Source organism: Elephas maximus, chromosome 2, assembly GCF_024166365.1.
Source record: "Elephas maximus indicus isolate mEleMax1 chromosome 2, mEleMax1 primary haplotype, whole genome shotgun sequence".
Lineage (NCBI taxonomy): Eukaryota > Metazoa > Chordata > Mammalia > Proboscidea > Elephantidae > Elephas > Elephas maximus.
Window position 1 is genome coordinate 231,416,087 of NC_064820.1, and position 22,169 is coordinate 231,438,255.

At 47.5% G+C, this 22,169-nt stretch overlaps 3 protein-coding genes across 11 annotated transcripts in view; 1 reads left to right on the plus strand and 2 right to left on the minus strand.

Annotated features, from left to right (window-relative positions):
• The window catches only part of MCM3AP (minichromosome maintenance complex component 3 associated protein), a 40,938-nt gene extending 33,840 nt beyond the window's left edge, over positions 1–7,098 (minus strand). Inside the window, exons 1-5 of the mRNA XM_049875059.1 lie at positions 6,844–7,098; positions 4,958–6,264; positions 4,522–4,745; positions 1,609–1,687; positions 1,205–1,352 (exon numbers count right to left, since the gene is read on the minus strand). Of these exons, the coding sequence (XP_049731016.1) occupies positions 1,205–1,352; positions 1,609–1,687; positions 4,522–4,745; positions 4,958–6,182 (1,676 nt within the window). The 5' untranslated portion in view covers positions 6,183–6,264; positions 6,844–7,098. The remainder of the gene's footprint in view (positions 1–1,204; positions 1,353–1,608; positions 1,688–4,521; positions 4,746–4,957; positions 6,265–6,843) is intronic.
• YBEY (ybeY metalloendoribonuclease) lies at positions 7,081–16,359 on the plus strand. 7 transcript variants are annotated; one of them, XR_007516235.1, is made up of 6 exons: positions 7,193–7,595; positions 8,068–8,319; positions 9,714–9,842; positions 10,143–10,211; positions 11,222–11,370; positions 13,563–13,937. XR_007516235.1 is itself a non-coding variant. In XM_049875071.1 (5 exons), the coding sequence occupies exons 2-5, from the start codon at positions 8,110–8,112 to the stop codon at positions 11,306–11,308; spliced, it is 495 nt and encodes a 164-aa protein (XP_049731028.1). In that variant the 5' UTR covers positions 7,081–7,157; positions 8,068–8,109; the 3' UTR covers positions 11,309–13,553. The 7 variants fall into 7 exon arrangements, 5 of the variants coding, with proteins under 5 accessions (XP_049731028.1, XP_049731030.1, XP_049731029.1 ...); XR_007516236.1 differs by having other exon boundaries at positions 13,560–13,891; XM_049875071.1 differs by lacking the exons at positions 7,193–7,595; positions 13,563–13,937 and adding an exon at positions 7,081–7,157 and having other exon boundaries at positions 11,222–13,553.
• A 2,062-nt stretch (positions 16,360–18,421) lies between these two features.
• Positions 18,422–22,169, minus strand: part of C2H21orf58 (chromosome 2 C21orf58 homolog) — a 41,202-nt gene continuing 37,454 nt past the window's right edge. For 2 of the 3 annotated variants that reach the window (XM_049875067.1, XM_049875066.1), the window contains 4 exons: positions 21,692–21,801; positions 20,981–21,228; positions 20,398–20,472; positions 18,422–19,700 (listed from right to left, as the gene is read on the minus strand). In XM_049875067.1, the coding sequence (XP_049731024.1) occupies positions 20,427–20,472; positions 20,981–21,228; positions 21,692–21,801 (404 nt within the window). In that variant the 3' untranslated portion in view covers positions 18,422–19,700; positions 20,398–20,426. The remainder of the gene's footprint in view (positions 19,701–20,397; positions 20,473–20,980; positions 21,229–21,691; positions 21,802–22,169) is intronic. The other variant, XR_007516234.1, reaches the window with a different exon arrangement.

Here is a 22,169-nt window from a genome sequence, read left to right on the forward strand (position 1 = left end):
CCCCATCTGTGCCCACGTTTCCACACACAGCTTCACTTGGGTAGAAGGATGTACTAGACACAACTGGGCATTCTGTCTCAGCTTCCCCCTTTCCCAGCTGGCTTTCCACATTCCATGGGCCCGAGTGTCAAGGATGATAGAAGACTGGCTGAGTGCGAAACGAAAAAGAAAACCAGGAACTAAACTGCTCATCTCAAAATGCACGGTTGGAAAAACTGTAAACTGGCCAAAGGAATGAAGAACGATTCAACAGCAGGCCTGTCGTGCCCTCTGTGAACAGGCAGCTCCAGGCCAGAAAGCCCAGGGGCCAGGCGGGGCCCTGTGGACAGTGTCCACAGACAGGGATACTGAGGAGAGGCCAGCTTGGCGAGCCCACAGCAGAGCCAGCCAGACCCGAAAGCCGTGCCTGCAGCCCCCAGTCAGTGTGTGAGCATGGGCCTCACCAACATTCCAGGCTCTGCTGGATGAACGCCTGCCCAGTGTGGTTGTTAGGACGAACAGTTACTACAGCATGATTGGTCACTGCTGATGCACTTGTATCCCAAGCGGAACTGCATGACACCAATGCGAGATGCACAGAGGCTTCACATAACCCCATATACCCGGCTGGTACCCCTTGTGCAGAGAGCTTTAAGGAGGAAGCAGCCCCTAGGGTGCAGTCTGTGGAGAGGACCAGGCTGGGGAAAAAAGGCCAGCCCTAATGAGGGCCCTTCAGTAACCAGGGCCTCGGGAAACGAACATGGAATAAGACAGACATCGGTGCTTCTCCATCATCTCTGCGGCCAGCAGGGTCCAGGGCCAGAAAACTCACTTGTGCAAATGCTCTGGCTCGGAGACCACCAGCCCCATCAGCCCTGGTCCCACAGCCTCATCACAGTTCTCGTGCAGGCTGTGGGGCAGGTGCTGTCCCTTCTCCTCCCACTGCTCCACACCCCTGGTATCACGGAAAGGACAGCTCAGTGGCATCAAACAGCAGTGGTTTCTGCACCCCCTCTATATCACCCACTCCACCAGCAATCCACATTCTCAGCTTCTGCCCATGTGGCCCTCAGCCCCCCACGGGTCAACACATTGCTCAATGTCCTACCCAGGCTGCGGATATGCCGGCAGTCAGGAATCCCCCCGTTCACTGGCACTGGAAGTCAAGGATCCTAATCCCATGCAGAGCACAACACCCTTGACCACTGGGAGGGCTGGGCCTCACCTTTTACTCAGCAGGCCACCACCAGCTGCCATCCTGCCCACGGGCTTGCGCAATGGAGAATGCTGGGAAGATGCATCTTCTGGGCTGGGATTCACTTCACTGTCACCTAGCTGCTTCTCCTTGAGGGCAAAGGGCTTCTTATTGGGGCCTGAGGACAAAGAAGTCAGACAGAGTGCACAATATCACAGGTCACCTTATTAACTGGATTTTTAATTTTTTTTGAGAAGGTAATACCCCTGTGATTGCGCAGGGCACAAAGAGCTCAAAGAAGCCACTCGGAGAAACAAGGTTCGGCCTTGGAGCCACCTCGCCTGCGGCCTGGGGTAGGGAGAGGCGTGCTGTTTAGAGGCCCCAGGGCCTGCACACATAGCACTTCAGTGTGGGAAGAACAACTGAAAACTCACTTATTTTCTTCTTATGCCAGAAGATAGCCATGTCTTTATGCAGACCTTTCCCCTTCTTCCTCGCCATGGCTGCAGATGCCTGGAAAATAGCCCCACACCACGAATGAGAACATTAGAATACCAAAGGAAATGAACAAAAACGCACAGGAAGTGAGCAGACAGACCATTTGTTATGGACTGACCAGTGTCCCCTAAAAATACCCGTCAACTAGGTCATGATTTCCAGTATTGTATCCATCATTTTCTCATCTGATTTGATTTCCCTGCGTGTTGTAAATCCTAGCACTATGATGGAATAAGATGAATTAGCGGTAGTTATATTGAAGAGATCTACAAGATTAGACAGTATCTTAAGCCAATCTCTTCTGACATATCAAAGAGAAAAGTGAGCAGAGAGACAGGGGGACCTCATACCACCAAGAAAGCAGTGCCGAGAGCAGAGCACATCCTTTGGACCTGAGGTTCCTGCGCGGAGAAGCTCCCAAAACACAGGAAGATTGACAACATGGACCTTCCTCCAGAGCTGACAGAGAAAGCCTTCCCCAGGAGCTGGCGCCCGGAATTTGGACTTCTACCCTACTAGACTGTAAGAGAATAAACTTCTCTTTGTTAAAGCCATCCACTTGTGGTATTTCTGTTATAGCAGCACCAGATGACTAAGACAGCATTCAAGAATGAAATGACTGATCTGAGCTTGTTGGTAGAATGGTGAATAAGATACTGCCCTTCCTACCAGAGCAAGGCCCCATCCTTTCCTCCAGTGGACACGTACGGCCGCCACTCACTCACCTGCCTCCAAGCATGTCTTTGCTCTTCTTTTTGGAACCTAGCTACCTTACTGTTATAAATTCCATAAACTCGGCCTCACTGGCATTTGATGAGATGATTCCCATTTGATTACACACACAGAGCTGGAAGGATCTCCAAGTCACACTTAGGCAAAAAAGGAAGCTGCAGAATGATGCACGTAGGATCTCGTCTATCACAAAACACACACACATACAACCAACTACATGCGAGTATACCTATACTAGGTAACCACGGTGAGTCAGGAGACAAAAGAGCGACTGGGGAACATAATCTCTATCTGTATCAGTGAGTTCTTTATAGTGATGATGTAGTCATACATTAGTAGTCTCACAACAACAACAAAAAAAAACGTTTTAAGTTCCACCTAGAAGGATAAGAACATTACAACAGCCAAAAAAACCTTTTAAGAGATGAGGGATTACATTCATTACGAAATACTAGAACGCCCCATAACACGAACAAACATTAGAATACACAGAATGACAAACGAAATTCCAGAAACTGAGCCGTGTGCGTGCGTGTACTTGGTATACGTAGGGACGGACCGTTCAATAAGTGATGCTGAGATCTCTGAATAACGTAAGTGGGACGAAGTGAAGTGGGATTCTTATCTCTGGCCATACAATAAAATAAATCCCATATACATTAAGTGTATGTATGGGGGGACATAAAAATGGTAAGACTATCTTAAGAATACTTCGGAAGGAAATGATTTTCTCAGTCTAAAACACAAATATTTTTCAATATTGGTAAATTTAAAAAACAGAAAATAAACCACTTCTATAAGATTTTTAAAAAGGCCACGATCAAAAGTAAAAGGCAATTATCAAATTAAAAAAAAAAAATTCTAACTGATAATAGATAAAAGGGTAATATCCCTAATTTTTTTTTTTTAAAGAAACGTAAAAATCAATAGGAAAGAATAAATACCAAAAGCACAAAAACTGCATATAATATGGCAAAAGAATTCCACTCTTGGGGATTTAAACAAAGGAGATTGAAGTATTCAGAAATACATGCACAAAAATGTCCCAGACTGGGAAATTGGCCAAGCAAGTAAGTAAACAAGATGGAACACCACAGTGCATTGAACAACCACATTCTAGTCTAGACTGTTTATCAATTTTAGAAAAAACTAAAGAGTTATTGCTACCTGAAGATGCTACCTCAGCTTATACAGTATGATCCCATTTACGTAAACACAATATCAACACATCTGTGGAAAGACACTACCTAAAATATTTGTAGTCAATACCTTGGAGAGTAAAACAGTGGGTGCTTTTTGTGCCTTCCATCCCCCATCATGGGACTTTCCTGGGTTTTATCCTGCACTGACAAGCAATACTTCCGTCATAAAAAAAAGTTATAAAAACATGCTTTCTACTTTGCAGACTCCTACAGAACTCATATTCTCCCACGAGAGTATTCAGAGAGCAGAACAGATATAAAGGTACATACTGACTCGATGGCAATGGGTTTGGATGAATTTGCCTGTCCACCAGTTCCAGAACACTGAGTTATGGTAGGGATCCCAAGCTTTTCACAAATGACTCCAAATTATTAAATTAACAGCACTACCCCAGGAAACCTTGGTGGCGTAGTGGTTAAGAGCCACGGCTGCTAACCAAAGGGCTGGCTGTTTGAATCTACCAGGGGCCCCTTGGAAACCCTGTGGCACAGTTCTGTTCTGTCCTTTAGGGTTGCTATGAATTGGAATCAGCTTGACAGCAGCGGGTTATCCCAGGATTTCCAAGGTTAGATATTCAGGTACTTTCTCCATGTTCTGGCAAGCAAATAACCGATACCCTGTCAACCTGCTGCCGTCGACTCGACTCTGACTCATAGCGCCCCTACAGGGCAGAGGCAGAACTGCCCCATAGAATTTCCAAGGCTGTTGTCTCTATTAGAGGCAGACTGTCACATCTTTCTCCCTTGGAGTGTATGGTGGGCTTGAACCCCGACCTTTTAGTTAGTAGCCAACTCACTTAAGCACCACGCCACCAGGGCTCCTTAAATAACTGATAGATGGGAGGGGAAAAAAGAAAGTTTTAACATGACAAAATTCAAATCTAGGGTAACAAGTGGCAAGTTGAAGGTACTCACATGATCGGAAAAATACACCACAGCGAGCTTTTTGCTGCGCCTGGTAGACACGCGCTGCACCGCGGCGATTTTGTTGAAGTGGTTTTCTAGGATGGTTCTGTCGTTGAGACAATCAGGGATGTTCTTGCACTGGATGGCCGTGAATTCAGCAGGAGACGAGCCCCCAAGGCTGTCTGTGCTCGCGCTTCTTTTGCTCTGACGCACAGGCGTTCCTCTCAGAGAATCTGGGGGATCAGAAGACCAGCATCAGGCACAACGCTGCCAACAAGCAGGGGCAACGACTGTGCAAAGGCAAAGGAAGCTTCGTGAGTTTAAGACCTACTAGAATCCCTATGACAGGTCAGGATCCCTAATGTCTACAGGGAAGATCAAGCCAATGCCCAGGGAAACTGAGAACCTGTAGCAAGGTTTACTCTGTTTTGTTTTTAGAGCTCACCTTCTTTTTTATCTCTACCTTCAATTTCTTCCTCTTTATTCACACTAGGAAGCCTGGAAAGTGCCAAGACAGACTGAGTCCCGCCTGGCACGGCCATGTGGTCATTTTCCTCAGACTTGACACAGCTGATGTCCTTTTTAGGTTCTTTGTTGCCCAGGCGACCTATTTCTTTATTGCTCTTCAAGACATCCTGTAAGGTCCGATCAAACAGTGTGCCTCCCCGGGGTCGGTTCAGGCGGACGGGCCGCTTATCCGGAGGGTGGTCACCCCGGGACAGGGGGTCCGAGTCTTCCACTGTGTCCCGGTCGTGTCTCCTTGGGGAGCGGTCCTGATCCTCCTTCCTTTTCAGTCCTTTCATGAGGCTGGGAAGTGGGTCCACCTGTGAAACAGCTTCTTCACAGCCTTGTCTGGCACCTGTTTTGCCTCCTGCGAAGGGGTCACCCAAACACCCTGCAGATGATACAGGGAAGCTAGTGAAGCTACTATTAGAACTTCCAAACGGTGATTTAGGGGCTTTCTTCTCTTCCTCTACATTTTGGTTTGACAAAGCAGGGGAAAAGGCAGATGACGAGTTATTACTATTAACTGGCTTCGAAAAGGTGAAGTTTGAATTGGTAGATGAGCTACTTGTCACCTGAGGAAAAGAAAAAGGGGCCAGTCCCCCAGGTCCACTACTAATTGGGTGTGAAAATGTGAAAAATCCAGAAGGAATTTGGCTCTGGGTTTTCTCTGGCTCAGATTCAGCCCCCAGTATTGGTCTGAACACTGCATTTTCCAGGGGTTTAAAGCTGAATTCTGTTTTCCCAAAACCAGAGCTTGCTCTTTCTCCAGCTTCTGGTCCAAAATGAGAAGTACTGGGGAAAACCCCAAGGTTGGTGGGTGATTTAAAACTAAATCCCGGATTTCCAGGCACAGATGAACTTGATGGCCCAGAGGTAGCCACAAAGGTGGAAGTGTGCTCAAGTCCAGAAAAGAGTCCAACATTGGAAGCTTGGGAAAATCCTAATGTTTGCACTGAAGAGGAATGACTAACTCCAGAAGATGCTGGAAAGTTAGATACCTGTGGAAATCCTGAGCTTGGCCCAGATAATGTATTGTTTTGTCCAAAAAGAGAAGGCTGACCAAATCGGAATGGCGGCTTCGCGTGAAACGCTCCTAAGGTACTACTGGAAGGCGATGAAAACACACCAGGCTGCTGCCCACTGAAAGGATTAGGAGAATTCATCTTCTGACCCAAGTATTGAAAGGTAACAGGTCCTCCGTGTGCTAAATCCGTCGTCTTAGCTCAACTTCATCTTCACAAGAAGCTGAAAGACAAAAATGCCTATGATCCACCACAGCTGTGCCCTGCTAGAAGACTAAGTTGAATAAAAAGAAACCACACATCATACCCTAAGAATCATTATTTAGAAGGAGGACAAAGGAAAGGGCTAAGTATTCTTATCTTTCGAGAGGCAGAGGGTTCTTTCATTGAACAGCAGAAGAGGGGTACAAAGAACTTTGTTATGGATGGTTAATACGTGACCCTTTAAGATTAAAAAAAAAATTCAAATTTTACTGCTTTGGTAAATTTACAAAAAACCTCCATTGATAATAACAACATGACGGCCATTACACTTTTCAACTTAAAGACAGAGTTTCTCCGGACTTCTTCCAATCGCCCGTAGCCAAAGAATTACAATGTAACACCGTTAGAACAGGAGTGTTTCCTCCTAATTTTTCTCCGAATGATCAGAGCGCTCAATCCTTTTCCCAGGAACGGAGATATTCGGGGCTTGGTTTGGTTTTGCTAGCCGGGAGACTACCCCCGGATCTAAGGACCGGAGCGCGCTCACGGAGAAGGGCCCCTGGGTGGGGAGCCCTCGGGGAGGGACGGGAAATCTCACCCAACACAACCCGAAAAGTCGCCGAAGGCCGAGACCGCGCGCGCCGACCCGGGATGCCCCGACCTGCGCGGTCTGCTGCGAACGCTCGCTCCCGCCTGAGCCCGCTCGTTAGCGACCAGGGCGGGGCGGAAGCCGGGCTCCGAGCCGCCCGACCCTCCGGCGCCTCGCTCACGGCAGGCCGCAGGGGCGCCTAGGCCCGCCGCCGCTGCCCGAAGCACCCTCGGCGCCGGGTGCGGGCGCGGACGGGAGCGCGGCCTCGGGAGCCAGCGCTTCCGTCCGCTCGGCAGACCGAAAACGCAGCGAGCGGACTTCCGGTGAGTTCCGGTCCGTTCCGCTCCGGACCCTCGGTGCTCGGGTTCCGCTCTCCGGGGCGGCGGCCGTGGCATCCGGTGGAGGGGACCGGCCCTCTCTCGCGCCGGCGGCCGGGGTTAGGCCTGCGCCTCGCCGCCTTCAGACGCCGGTAGGAGCGCGCGGGGTTCCCTGTCCCGAGAATGCGGACGGAACACGCGCCGCGCCTCGCACGGTGCCCGCGCCGAGCCGTCCCTCGGGAAGTCCCGGCCGGCAGCAGAACCCCCTGCACTCCGCCTCCCTTCCTGGTACCCCTGCTCACCCCGCATCCACCCCATCTCCTCCGCCTCTCCTCAAAGCCACCCCCAGCCATCCTACGCCGTTATATATCTTCCTGACGGTGAGACGGCGACATGGAGACCCTGGTGGCGTAGTGGTTCAGAGCTACGTCTGCTACCCGAAAGGTCGGCAGTTCGAATCCACCGCGCGCTCCTTAGAAACCCTGGGGGGCAGTTCTCTGTCCTAGAGGGTCGCTGTGAGTCGGAATCGATGGCAACGGGTTTGGTTTTGTTTTTTGTGGTGAAATGCAAATTCTACTAAAATCCCAATGAATTTTACCAAGCGATCTGTGTGTGTGCATAGCAGGGGCCCTGGTGGCGCAGTGGTTAAAGCGCTCGGCTGCTAACCGATGGGTCGGCGGTTCGAACCTACCAGCCGACCAGCCAAAGCTGTGGGAGAAAGATGTGGCAGTCTGCTTCCCTAAAGCTTACAGCTTTGGAAACTCTATGGGGCAGTTCTACTGTGTCCTCTAGGGTCTGTATGAGTCGGAATCCACTCTAGGGCAGTGGGTTCGGTTTCGGGTGTGTGCCTGTGTGTTTATACGGAGTCTATTACCACTTTCAAGTATTCATTTGGTCTTTTAAATTTTGACCACAGGTCCCTTTCTGAAGGATTTTCAAGGTCCTGGTTGTTGTTGAGATGAGCTTGGTACTTAGAAACCTGCAGCGAGTTGTGCCCATTAGGAGGGTCCCACTGCGGAAGAGGATTGAGGTGGTGAGGGGCGTCTTAGGTGTGCAGAAGTTTGACCTGGGAGTCATCTGTGTGGACAACAAGCATATTCAGCACCTTAACAGGATCTACCGAGAGAAAAATGTCCCAACGGATGTACTTTCTTTTCCATATCATGAGGTACAAAATGTTTTCCTCCTCTTCTTGTCTAGCCTACCTTCCAGAGTAAATTTCTAAGCCAAAATGATAGTTTGATTTAAAATTTTTTAACTCAGGGAAATTTTAGTATCAAAGATGTGATTTTTTTATTTTGAAATTTTTCAAATATACACAGAAGAGATCAACTCCCATTGATCAATGCCCGACACCCAGAGGTAACAGTTCAGCCCATGGGGACAGGAAGAGGACAGGTGATTAGATTCCACCTGTTTGTTGTTTAGCATTACCAGTAAACTTAAAAAGAGATGAGAAGAAAGATAAAGTGTTTCAGCAATTTTAAGGGTAACTAAATAACAACTCTGTATGGGTTGAAAAATCAGAGTAACACTGACAATAAAGAACAGGCTGGGATAAATATTTTCAACAAACAAAATGTGATAGCTATCAGTTTGTTGTTATTGTGTGCCTGTCAAGTTTGATTCCAGCTCACAATGACCCTTTCGGGTTACCATCTACTTTATGTAAATGACTCGGCCAAGGCCTCACACGTTGTTCTTGTTCACATAAGTTGAAGCAACCTTTTTGGAAAGCGGTTTGGCAGTATGTTTCCAGAACATGTAAAACATATACAGTGAAACTTGTGAGAGACAGAGTTTGACAGGACTGCCTTGTTTCTCCGGGTCTAGCAAGTTTTCTGTCTCTGACAGGACGCAGTTTTATCACTTTTCTATTACTCTCTATTAGTGGAAAATACTTGAGCTTTTCTACTCTGACAGGTTTCCACCTTATACAGGTTCTGGCTTTCGTGGGTTTTACTATATATGCTATTTAGGCCACTAACATCACACCAAAAAAACTGAAAAAAGATAAATGTATGAATACGTTCACTTGTTGTTTTCTGTAATAGAAAGAAAAAATGCAAACACTCTAAGTACCCAACCATGGGTGGCTGGCTTAGTGTGTCTTCCCAACAGAATGGGATTATCTTTATGAAGACTGTTGTTGGGGGCAGAATACCAAGCAGAGAGAACACAGATATTTAATTGAGTCGATGTGTTGCTTTAGCTCTGCAGAAGTTGTGAATCCACGCGATTCCACGTTGGGAAGGATAACCAAATGGAAAGTGATTCATATGATGAGATGGAAACATCTTAAGCTGCCTTGTGTCACGTGCAGTGTCTGGGTGCCATTCTATCCCCCATGACCCCCCACTGTCACGCCCTGCTTTGAGGACAGTATGTGGGGACACAGCTCAGCCCAGTCAGGGAGCAAGGTCTTATCCGCCCTGAGGAGAGCTTGTCTGTGGTCATCTTCCAAGGAGATGAAGTTTTCCAAAATGAAATCTGTCAGCCTGTGGGCAGGTTTCTGATGTCATTGATGTGGTATGCTCCAAGTCTGTATTTCCTCATATTCAGAATCTGAAAGCAGGTGAGATTCCCCAGCCTGACTTTCCAGAGGACTATAACCTGGGAGACATCATCCTGGGAGTGGAGTATATCGTCCAGGAGTATAAAGAAAACGAAGACTACTATGACATCCTGGCTGTAAGTGGGATGCTGACATGGCCTGTCCTGGTTAGTGAAGTGAACATGTGTCCACATGCACCGTGGCCACCACACCAGGATCCGTGTGCACCCGTGTGATCTAGGTGCAAAGCGAGGGCTGTGGGGGAGAACACACAGCAGTGGGTGGATGAATCAGGCAGCACCCAGCTCCTGTTGCGCATGAATAGAGGGGAGGGACCAAGCCAGGCGTGGGGTCTGCTTGCAACTGGAGGTCATTCCTCAAGGGCTGTCTTCTTGTCAGACTGTTTCCTGAAGCTTTTTGAAAAATTACTTTGACAGGTGACGGCCACCCACGGGCTGTGCCACCTGCTGGGCTTCACACATGACACGGAGGCCGAGTGGCAGAAGGTACAAACTGGGCCCCTTCCTCCTGGCCCTTGTTGTCACCTCCCTGACCGCCCTCTCAGTCCCCACATCGCCCATGCCCCCAGTCTCCCACGCCTACAGACCAGGCAGCTGGATCATCTCAGGAAAACCACCTGCCAAAGACCAGGCTCAGAAATTTGCCTCCAGCAAGGCCGGGCCCTCTGAGACCCCAGTGTGCCCTGTATTTCCCATCTTGCCCCACTCCCTGAGCCCTGGGCTAGGCCAGCACATCCTTTCTCAAGAGGCACCCAGACGTTTCCACTGATCAGCCTCCACGGCACTGCCCATCCGGTCCCACCTCTGGAAACTCCTTCTCCCACCCCAGGCAGGCCAGCCTCCCCCCATGTCTCCTCCCCATGCCCCTCTCCTGCCGGTAGATCTGCCTGCTGTGCACAGGTGGCCGTGAAACTCAGCAGGGACAGGCTTCCCAAGAAAGGGGTGCTTTGGTCGCCTAGCACCGCCGTAACAGAAATACCCCAAGGGGGTGTCTTTAAAAAACGTAAGTTTATTTTCTCACAGTTTAGGAGGCCAGAAGTCCAGATTCACAGCGTGGCTTTAGGGGGTGGTCTTTCCTTGTCTATTCCAGCTTCTAGCAGCTCCCACAACCCTTGGCCTTCTTAGGCTCATAGATGCACTGTCTCCACCATCTGTCTTCCTCTTCCTCTGTGTGTGTTTTTGTCTATTCTGGTCTTTTTATAACTCAAAAGGAATTAGGTTTAGATCTACTACACTCTGCTATGACCTCATTAGCATCGTAAAAGAAAAATCCTAATCCCAAACAGGATCACATCCACAGGTGCAAGGGCATATATGTTCCATAAATATTTTGAGGGAAACACCATCAGTCCATAACAGGGACCAAGCCAAGGATGCCAGGTGAAGGGAGAGAGCAAGATCCCCCCCAGGGGATGGTACCTGGGAGAGGCGGGCACAGGACACGGTAGGGGGTCCCCTTCGGAAGCCGCTGCAGAGGGCCCCTGTTCCACTTGCAGATGTTCCAGAAGGAGAAGCAGGTCCTGAAGGAGCTGAACTGCCGCATGGGGACCAGGCTGCAGCCGCTCAGCAGGGGCCTCTTCTGACCTTGGCCTTGCAAGGAGGGGCGGCTAAGACCCAGGGGCTCCAGCAGGACAGCGAGGTGGAGGTGGGCCCTTCCCTCCTGGGTCCACCAGGGGACTCTTTGGGCTTCTGCTGTCCTCTGGGACCACAATGGTACCAGCCCAAGTGGGGGCTAAATTGCACGAGTGGAGCCTGACTATTAAAGTATGCGAGGGTTATTTAATGTCACTGTCATAAAGTCATTCCTAAACCCCTTAGAACTGGGACATGGAGCATATAAACCCCGCCCTCTTCTCTGGGCCCTGTGTCTGGTACTGAGGAGCTCCCCCTCCCACCTTGTAGGCAGCCCTCCCTGCTCAGCCTGATGGCCTCAGGCCCTTATTATCAGTCACGACTCACAGACACTGGGGACCTACCAATCCAGGCTGTTCCCTCCCCACCCTGATGGACAGGGTCCTGACAGTTGTCCTGGAGCAAGAGAGTCTGTCTGTCCCCCTCAGGACAGCCCTCTGCCCGGGTCCCAACAAGGGGCATGGCCCAGGGGTGAGGTCAATGCCAATGATGCAGCAACTGGGGTCAGAAGGCAGCCCCGATCAGTGGACAGGCCCTGAGGCCCCATGAGTGTGGATGCCCCACTGGGGCTGAACTGGGTCACAGGTGCATCAGGTGGCTGAGCCAGGTGAGACTCACCCACTTGTTGCCTGAAGACAGCTGTGCACAGCGAGGGTATGAGCCCATCCAGAGGGCTAAGCAGCTCCTGCTCCCCTGTCCCGCAGGGAGCCACCCCAGGGGGTGTTTCAGTCCTACCTCTCCCCGGGAAGCCTCTCTGTGGACTTTGTCATTAACAGGTAGAACAAGGGAGGGCCACTCATCCTCCCTCACCCACTTGGGCAGGGCATTTGTTAACAGCTCCCAGGGGTTTTCCTCAGGTCCTTGTGGCCCCTGGGATCCTGGCCTTTTCCCAAAAGCCTTTGTCTGTCTCAGCCTTTGGATTGCTGGGCTAATCTTTGTCAGGAAAGAACCCCAGCCTCATGATGCCAAAATGAACAGTGGATCTGAGCAAGACAGTTTGTCACTCAGCCCAGCAAATGTGGGAGTGTCTCACGGTGGTGAAGGTTACCTGGCTGCAAGCCACAGGGTGTCGAGGTGGACCCAGGTGGTGGCTGTGCACATGGCAGATTGTATGGCAGCCAAGGGCTCAGCACTTCTTGTAGCAAGCAGCAAACCAACCCATCCCTCCCCAGAGAGTGGGCAGCCACATGGTGGCCACATGATGGTCACCTTGACTGTGTCAGTGTCCTGGGCTGCTGTAACAAGATACCACAAATTGGGTGGTTATAAGAACAGAAATTTCTTGCCTCAGTTCTGGAGGTTGAGAGTCTGAGATCAGAGTGTCGGCCGTGTTGACTCCTTCTGAGCCTCTGAGGGAGAATCTGTTCCATGCCACTCTCCCAGCTTCTGGGAGCTCCAGGCGTGCCTTAGCTTGCAGTGTCACATGGCCATCTGTTATGGATTGAATTGTGTCCCCTCAAAATATGTGTTGTAAACCAAGGTCACACGATAACTGCGAGCCCAAGAGACAGAAAGGGCCACATGAACCAGTGACTTAAATCATCCTGAGACCAGAAGAACTAGTTGGTGCCCAGCCACAACCGATGACTGCCCTGACAGGGAGCACAACAGAGAACCCCTGAGGGAGCAGGAGATCAGTGGGATGCAGACCCCAAGTTCTCATAAAAAGACCAGACTTAATGGTCTGACCGAGACTAGAGGAATCCCGGCGGTCATGGTCCCCAAACCTTCTGTTGGCCCAGGACAGGAACCATTCCCGAAGACAACTCATCAGACGTGGAAGGGACTGGACAATGGGTAGGAGAGAGATACTGATGGAGAGTGAGCTACCTGTATCAGGTGGACACTTGAGACTGTGTTGGCATCTCCTGTCTGGAGGGGAGATAGGAGGGTAGAGAGGGTTAGAAACTGGCAAAATTGTCATGAAAGGAGAGACTGGAAGGAGGGAGCGGGCTGACTCATTAGGGGGAGAGTAAGTGGAAGTATGGAGTAAGGTGTATATAAGCGTATATGTGACAGACTGACTTGATTTGTAAACGTTCACTTAAAGCTCAATAAAAATTATTAAAAATATGTGTTGTAAGTCCTAACCCCTATACCTATGGTTATAATCCCATTTGGAAGTGGATTTTCTTTGTTATGTTAATGAGACAGTGTCAGTATAGGGTGTAAGTTAAAACAATCTCTTTTGACATATAAAAGCAGAATAAACAATCAAGCAGAGATGGGGGAAGATAGATGCCAAGCCACATGAAGATCACTAAGGAGCCAAGGAACAGAAGCTGAAAAGAGATAAGGACCTTCCTCCAGAGCCAACAGAGACAGAAAGCCTTCCCCTAGAGCTAGAGCCTTGAATCTAGCCTCCTAAACTGTGAGAAAATAAATTTGTTTGTTAAAGCCACTCACTTGTATTTATGTTATAGCAGCGCTGGATAACCAAGCTTCCTCTGTCTCTTTCTCTGTGTCTCTCCTCTTCTATAAGGACACCACTACTCCAGTGTGAACTCATTAACCTAACTGGTAACATCTTCAAGCACCCTGCTCCAAACAGGGTCACATCACAGGTACCAGGGCTTAGAACTTGGGCATACCTTTTTTTATTATTATTTTTATTGTTCTTTTTAAGTGAAGGTTTACAAATGAAGTCAGTCTCATACAAAAATATGTATACACCTTGCTGTATACTCCCAGTTGCTCTCCCCACAATGAGACAGCACACTCCTTCACTCCACTCTTTATTTTTATGTCCATTTGGCCAGCTTCTGACCCCCCTGCCCTCTCATCTCCCCTCCAGACAGAAGCTGGGCATATCTTTTTGAGTGATACAATTCAGTCCATAACACTGACCCACTTGGTTGACTCTGTGACCTACTACAGAAATGGCTCAGCATCAGGGGATTATTGGGCTTTTCAGTCTGACCATGCAGGCAGACTACCTCCCCAAGGGGATTCGTCCATGCCTTTGCATTTGCCAGACACTTGCAGGTTGTCCCCAATTTCTAAATAGCCAGAAGGCCATTAGAGAAAGTGAACCAGTCACTGCAGTGATTCCGCTATGAGTATCATATCCTTCCCATAGAGCCTGAATACACAAGACACCCCACAGTGTTACACATGGAAAGTGACTTTTATTGAGGAGCGCTGGTGGTGCACTGTTTAAAAGCTCAGCTGCTAAGCAAAAGGTTGGTGATTTGAACCTACCAGCTGCTCTGTGGGAAAAAGATGTGGCAGCCTGATTCCATAAAGAAGCAGACAGCACACAGCAGTCGAACAGTCCCTCCTGGCTCCAAAGGTGTCTGGGCAGAGATGGGAAACTTCTGCACGTGCCCTACTGTGCACTGTAGATGACTCAAAGGGACAGTTCCTTAAGAAGTTGGTCCCCTCTGACTTCTGGAAGCTGTCCCAGTGGTGATAGAGAACTCATCCACGCATGCCTCCCTCTGCATGGCATCGAAGGTGAGGGAACAAAAGAGGGCCTACTTCCCGCTGATCCACCGATCCACTGCAGGCCAGGTAGGCTTAGTTAGGTCAGCTGAAAGCTTCTGCTACACATGCTGTCCACTAGCACTGTGGCTGAGGGGACACCGAGGTCTCTTGCCCAACTTTTTTTTTTTCTTAATTGTACTTCAGACAAAGGTTTACAGAGCAAACTAGTTTCTCATTAAACAGTAGACATATTGTTTTGTAACACTGGTTGCCAACCCCACGACGTGTCAACACTCTCCCCTTCTCAATGTTGGGTTCTCTATTACCAGCTTTCCTGTCCCCTCCCACGTTCTCGTCCTTGTCCTTGCCCCTGGGCTGGTGTGCCCATTTAGTCTCGTTTTGTTTTATGGACCCGTTTAATATTTGGCTGAAGGGTGAATCTCAGGAGTGACTTCATTACTGAGCTAAAACAGTGTCCAGGGGCCATTCTCTCGGGGTTTCGCCAGTCTCTGTCAGAACCGTACGTCTGGTCTTTGTGTACGTGAGTTAGAATTTTGTTCTACATTTTTCTCCAGCTCTGAGACCCTCTAATGTGATCCCTTTTAGAGCAGTCGCTGGTGGTAGCTGGGCACCGTCTAGTTGTACTGACTCAGTCTAGTGGAGGCCGTGGTAATTGTGGCCATTAGTCCTTTTGGCTAATCTTTCCCTTTTGTTTTTGGTTTTCTTCATTCTCCCTTGCTCCAGATGGGGTGAGACCAGTGGAGTATCTTAAATGGCTGCTCACAGGCTTCTAAAACCCCAGACACTACACTCATTGATTTTTATACCCCAAAGCCCACGTGACATGCTACAGGGACAAACATAGGGGTGGGGGGTCATGCCCCCTCCCTTCCTGAGACCTGTTGCCAAGGTGATGAGTTGGATCCTTTGAATGCATTTGTGTACATTTGTGTACATCTAAGTGTTGCCTGTCTATTTTATAAAATATAAAACCCCTTGATTGCTCAGGCTGTTTTCAGAAACCAGAGACAAAAGCCAAAACCTAGTTTTGTTTTGTTTTTTATACCACAGTGTGTTTGTTCCTGTTGTTATTGTTTTTGTTGAGAACTCTTTTATTGTCTGGACATATCACAGTTCATTCATTCTCCTTGCTGATAGACATCTGGTCTGTTTCTGATTTGGGGCTATTATGAACATTCTCATATGTCCTTTTGTAGGTATGAGTTCATTTATTCTCAGTAAATAATGACCAGAGGAAGAGTTGGATAATAAGATAATTCTAAATTTTAAAAGAAACTGCTAGAACTTTCCTCAAAATGGCTGTACCATTCTACACTCCCATCAACAAGGTATGAGAGTTGCATTACCCTACATCCTCATCAAAATTTAGTACTGTCAGTCTTTATATTTATAGTTTTTCTGGTGAGTGTGAAGAGATATTTCATTGCTGCTTTAATTTTACACTTTCCTGATGACTAATGATGCTGAGCACTTTTTCATTAGCTTAGTGGCCACTTGTGTATCTTGCTTTATGAAGTATCTATACAAATTTTTTTGCCTAGTTTTAAAGTTGGGTTGTTTTTATTATTGAGTCAGATGAGTTCTTTATATATTGAATAATGTATAAAGACTTTTATCAGATATGTTTTGCATGTATTTTCTCCCAGTCTATTTTGGTATTAATATAACCACTCCAGCTTTCTTATGCTTATTGTATACATGTTACATTTTGGATATAATACACTTAACCATTTAATTTTGACCTGTCTGTGTCTTTATATTTAATAAGGTGCTTCATTTATACACAGCATATTTTTTTTTTTTTTTATTGCTGGGTTTTGCTATTTTTTAATCTATTCAGATAATCTCTGCCTTTTAATTGCACTATTTAGTCCATTTACACTTAATTTAGTTATTGTTTTGGTTGAATTTAGGTTGACCACTTTGTTATTTGGTTTCTGTTTTTCCCAACATTGTGGTTGTTGCTCTTCTTCTATGTCTTTTTCCTGCCTTCCTTTGGTTTATTTGAATATAATTTTTAGAAATGTCTTTTAATTTCTCTCCTGGGTTAACATACCTTTTTTAGTGTTGGTCTGGGAATTATAATATACATTCTTAGCTTTTAACAGCCCTCTTAAGTTTTAATTTCACATAAAGTACAAGAACCCTGCAACCAAATTGTTTACCTCCCAGCTTTGATTCTGTGGTTCTCATATGTATTTCATGTGCGTATGCTATAAACTCTACAATACAGTGTTATAGTCTTTAAGTTATCATATGTATTTTTTTTAATTAGGATAAGAAAAGGGTTGTCTGTTAATATATGTATTCACACATTTACCATTTTTTAAAACTCTTCATTCTTTTCTAAAAATACAGTTTTCCAAATAGTATCATTTCCCTTTGGCTTGAAAAACTTTCATTAGTATTTCTTGTAGCACTAGACTTCTGACAATTAATTGTTTTAGGTTTTATTTATTTAAAAATGTCTTTACTTCATCTTTATTCTTGAAGAATATTTTAGCTGGGTATAGAATTATGGGTTGACAGATTTGTATCTCTCACCACTTCAGAGATGCTTTTCCAGTCCTCTGATCTCCATTGTTTCTGATGAGAAGTCAGTGGTCATTCATATTGTTGTCCCCCTTTATGTATTGTGTCACTTGTCTCTGACTGCTTTCAAGATTTTCTCTTTACCTTTGGTTTTCAGTATTTTTTACTATAATGCGCATAGTTGTAGTCTTCTTTGTATTTTGTATCCATCAAATTCTGAAAAATCTCAGTCATTATCTCCTTAATATTTCATCTGCCCTAGTCTCTCTCCTCTCCTTCTGAGACTCCAATTGTACATGTTAGAGCTTTTCATATTGTCCCATGAATCCTTAGTGCTCTGGTCATTTGCTTCAATGTTTTTTTCTCTTTCAGATTAGATAATTTCTATTAATCTATCTTCAACTTCACTGACTCCTTTTTCTGTCTTCTGTAATCTGCTCTGAAGCCCGTCCAGTGAAATTTTTATTTCAAAAAATGCATTTTTTAGATCGGGATTTTTTTTTTTTATGGTTTCTATTTATTTGTTGATATTTACTATTTTTTCACTCATTATGATCATATTTTCCTTTATATTCTTAAGCATGGTTATCATGACTGCTTTAACATTTTTGCCTGCTATTCCAACATCTGCACAGTTTATAAGCATTGATTGCACTTTTTTCTCAAGCATGGTTCACAGCTTCCTTTTACTTCATTTGTGTAGTAACTTGGGATTGTATCCTGGATCTTGTGGTGATACACTTTAGAGACTCTCAAGAGTATTGATTTTTCATTTTAGCAGGCTGTTAACTTGACTAAAACCAAATCCAGACTTCGTCTCCCCTTAGAAGGACAGAAGCTGAAATCATTTTTCACCATTTTAACCTTAGTTGGGCTAGTTGGAGTCTGCCCTGCTCATTCTAAAACTGTTTATATGTAGTTCAGGGGTCAGCCAGAGATGTGAACAGTTTATATGCATCATTCAGGACTCCCTCTCTGCAGTTCTTTCTTGGATTTTTACCTCCTTCACTTTGAAGCAGCTGTGGTGACACCAAATTCAGTCCTCTGATTTTTTCAACCAGTTAGACTGGGCCTGACCTCAGGCAAAGTGAAATAATGAAACTTGCTCACAGCCATTGTCCATTTGCACGGTGCAAATAGGCCCCAGCAAGAGGAGTCTGCACCTTCTCCCCTGCTTTTGCTCTCCTCTGGTTATACCCCTAACTGCTAGGGACAAAGGGGATCACCCCATCCCATATTAGTTTTCCGGAGCTGCTGTAACTAAGTACCACAAACTAGGTAGCTTTAAACAACATAAATTAATTTCTCACAGTTCAGGATGCTAGAAGCCCAAAATCAAGGTGTTAGCAGGGCCATGTTCTCCGTGATGGCTCCATGGGGGGGATCCTTCCTCGCCTCTTCTGGTGGTTTCTGGCAATCTTTGATGTTGTCTGGTATGTAGATGCATCACTCCAATCTCTGCCTCCACCTTCACATGGTAATTTTCTCGCCGTGTGTCTCTGCCTCTCTTCTCTTTTTATAAGAACACCAGTCATATTGTTTTAGGACCAACCTTACTCCAGTATGACCTATGTTAACTAATAACATCTTTAGAGACCGTATTTTTAAAAAAAGATCACATTCACAGGTACCAGGGATTAGGATTTCAACGTACATTTTGGAGGACCCAGTTCAACCCATAACACCTACTACCAGACTCCAAGCATATGGACCTAAAGATCTAATCAAGTCACCCCAAGTCCACTTCTAGGGTCTGCTCAGACCTTTCTAGCCTCCCCAGAGTGTACCACACATACTTGGACCCGAAGGGTGGCCAAGGGGTGCCGTGCATGGGAGGGAGTCTCAGCCCCAATGCCCTACCTGTTGGGGTGCCTCCACCTCTACAGTAGCCCCAGGCCAGGCCAATGGTTGCCCTCATCCTGGGTTCTCACAGCACCTGACACTCTTGAATGTAGAAATGGTTTTCTTCATTCCAGTTAACCTGGCAAGGCTGGTCCTTTTCCTGCTAATGAATTTAATAATTATATTGAGAAATAAAACCAAGAGAAAAGCCATGTTAGAAAAAGTTGATCTGAAAATAAGAAATCGAGATCAGATCTTTAATTCACTTGTGCAGCCAGAGTACACAGTCTTTGGAATCACATTTGAAGGTGTACATGTTTGTGGCTGCACCGCCATGGCTCCGTAGGGGATGCCACTTCCGTTCAGATCTGTCCATGTACGTGGGCATCCATCGTGCTCATCACTCAGAAGCTTGGCATGAGTGCCAGGTCAGCCATTGTATTAGCTAACTTCATCTTCATTGCACAAGCATTTTTGGTGTATCTGCAGGGTTCTAAGGATACGAAGATAAGGATGAGGTTCCTGCATTTGAGGAACAAAAAGGAGAGAACAAAAACTTACCAGTCATACTGTAAAATAACATGCATCATAATAAAACAGAAAGTGCACATAATTCCATCAAAAAAAAAAAAAAGTAAAGCAACTTAACAGAAAACTAACAGAACCAGAAACAACAAACGGAAGAAAAACAGCCCCCCCTTCCTAAGTCTGCTCTCCAAAAGGAACCACTGCTTAGCTTCTTGAGTTTTATTTCCAGGGGGAAAATGGCATGCTACCCAGCAGGTAGACCCATCCGTATTTATAGCTATGTATTTCTTTTTTTCATTTACTCAGAAGGGGTTACGTGATACACAGTGTTCTGCAACCTTCTCTTCCACATCGTGACACAGTGGGGACCTTCTGTCACACATAGGGCAAACAGGTGTCCCCAACTGATCATCAATATTAGGCCTTCTACCTTGTTTGTGGCGTTTCTTCTCACATGAAGGTTTAAAATTTTTGTGGCTAAGTTTGTTCATCTTTCCCATTATGGCTTCTAAGCTATATTTTTCTTAAAAGCCTTCCTGATGAAAAGCTCTGTTAAACAGAGTGTTTTCACCTGATTCCCGAGCCCAGCTGTGGGGACGCCATCTACTCAGGCCTTTTCAGCCTCACCAGAGCATACAGCACATACCTGGACCTGAGGTGGGCGAACACAGAGAAACCGCCCCCTGCTTACCGGATCTGCAGCACTGCAGCTTGTAGGGCTCACAAACCTGGGGCCTGCGTGGTGAGGGCGCCATCAGACGCAGCCCTAGAGGAAAGGGGCAGGTGTTTGATGATGCCTGTGTTGGGGGAGGGTCTGACTTTGTCTGCTTCAGATACCACAATGCAGGTGGGTCACACTGAGAGTGATGATGCCCTGGGCTCAGGTAGGAGGGCTCTCACGGTCCACTTTGTCCTGGACGCTCCCTGGACCACTCATCCTCAGTGATCCTCTGTTGGACAAATGACCGGAACCAGCAATCAGGTTCTCCCAGGAGATGGTGTGAGGTTCAGACTCAGCCAGGTGGCGTATATGTGGCTGGAGCAGCACCACTGAATGAGACTTCCCTGGCCCCCACCCTCCGTCCCTCCGGAAAAGGGCCTAATACCTTTCCTGGCTCCTCTTTAAAGTCTCTGGCTTTTCAGTGAGGGGTATGGAGGGGAGACCCAGACCCTGGGATAGCTATAGCGCATTCTGGCCCAGGGCTGCAACCAACCCATCCTCCCACCCCTGCCTGACCGAGAGCGAGCCCCCACCCTACCCAACCTGGACTTACACATTAAGGGCAGGCAGGGTGGCAGTGGCCCTGGAGCCAGCCACGGGACTCACTGTGGCCTGGAAACCAGCAGCATGGGGGAGTGCGGTGGCTGTAACCATTGAGGGCCACACGGGGTAGCCCACAGAAGTCCTAGGCGCAGAGATGGGCTGCAGCGGGGCTGGGGGTGCATAGTGGTGGTGGTGGTGCACCGAAGCCAGCCTCTGTTTCTCTGCTCGCAGGAAGGTGGGGTAAGCTCCCTGCGGGTCCTGACACAACATGTACAAGTGGGCCATTTCAGAGAGGTCAGGGGTCAAATGAGGACCCTGCCCTTTCTGGATCCCCTGGTTCCTTACTCAGCTTGGAGAGGGGCAAGGAGTGCCAGCCTCCAACTAGAGCTGAAGAACCCTACTGACTGTGCCCCAGCTCCAGGCAGCAGCTTTTTCCACCTTGGAATTGCACCCCTCTCTCCTCTGTGGTGGGACCCCCTGCACCCGACTCACAGGCCAGGAGCCGGAAGTGCACTTTTCAGAGGTGCACATATGCAGATACTTTCAGAAGGAAAACAGCTCCAGGTGCTCTCATTTGGATCGGGTGGTCCATGCTGCCCCAGTGCCCCCGCCCGGGCCCAGCCTACCTGTGGGGTGGGATGCAGGGCAGCAGCCTACCTGTGGGGTGGGGCCCGCCCGGGCCCAGCCTACCTGCGGGGTGGGGTGCAGGGCAGCGGCCTACCTGCGGGGTGGGGTGCAGGGCAGCAGCGGGCGGCAGGGCCCTGAGCATCGCGCTCTGCATGATGATCTGGTGCATCTGGGCGTTCTGCATCAGCATCATCTCCACCATGTCTGGGAGGAGAGAAGGCGCTCAGCCTTCGTGGGGGGGTGCCAGCTATGGACTCTACTCTGGAAATCAAGCTTTCCTTCATAGATATTTGTTAAAATAGTGCTTAACAAGCAACAGAACATCTGGCATACTGTCTGTGCAGGTCTGCGAGGTATTTTCTGAGATGTCAAACATCTAGGTCAAAGGGTATGTATGTTTTAAAACTTTATTGCCAGCGTCCAATTGGCCTCCACAATGGCTGCCCTAATTTGTATTTCTGCTACCACTGAAAAAAAAAAAAAAAGAACAGAAGCCCAATTCCTCAAATTCTCACTCTCATGTGCTGCATGGTAGCCCCAAAAGCTATGTCCACAACCTAACCCCCAGAGAC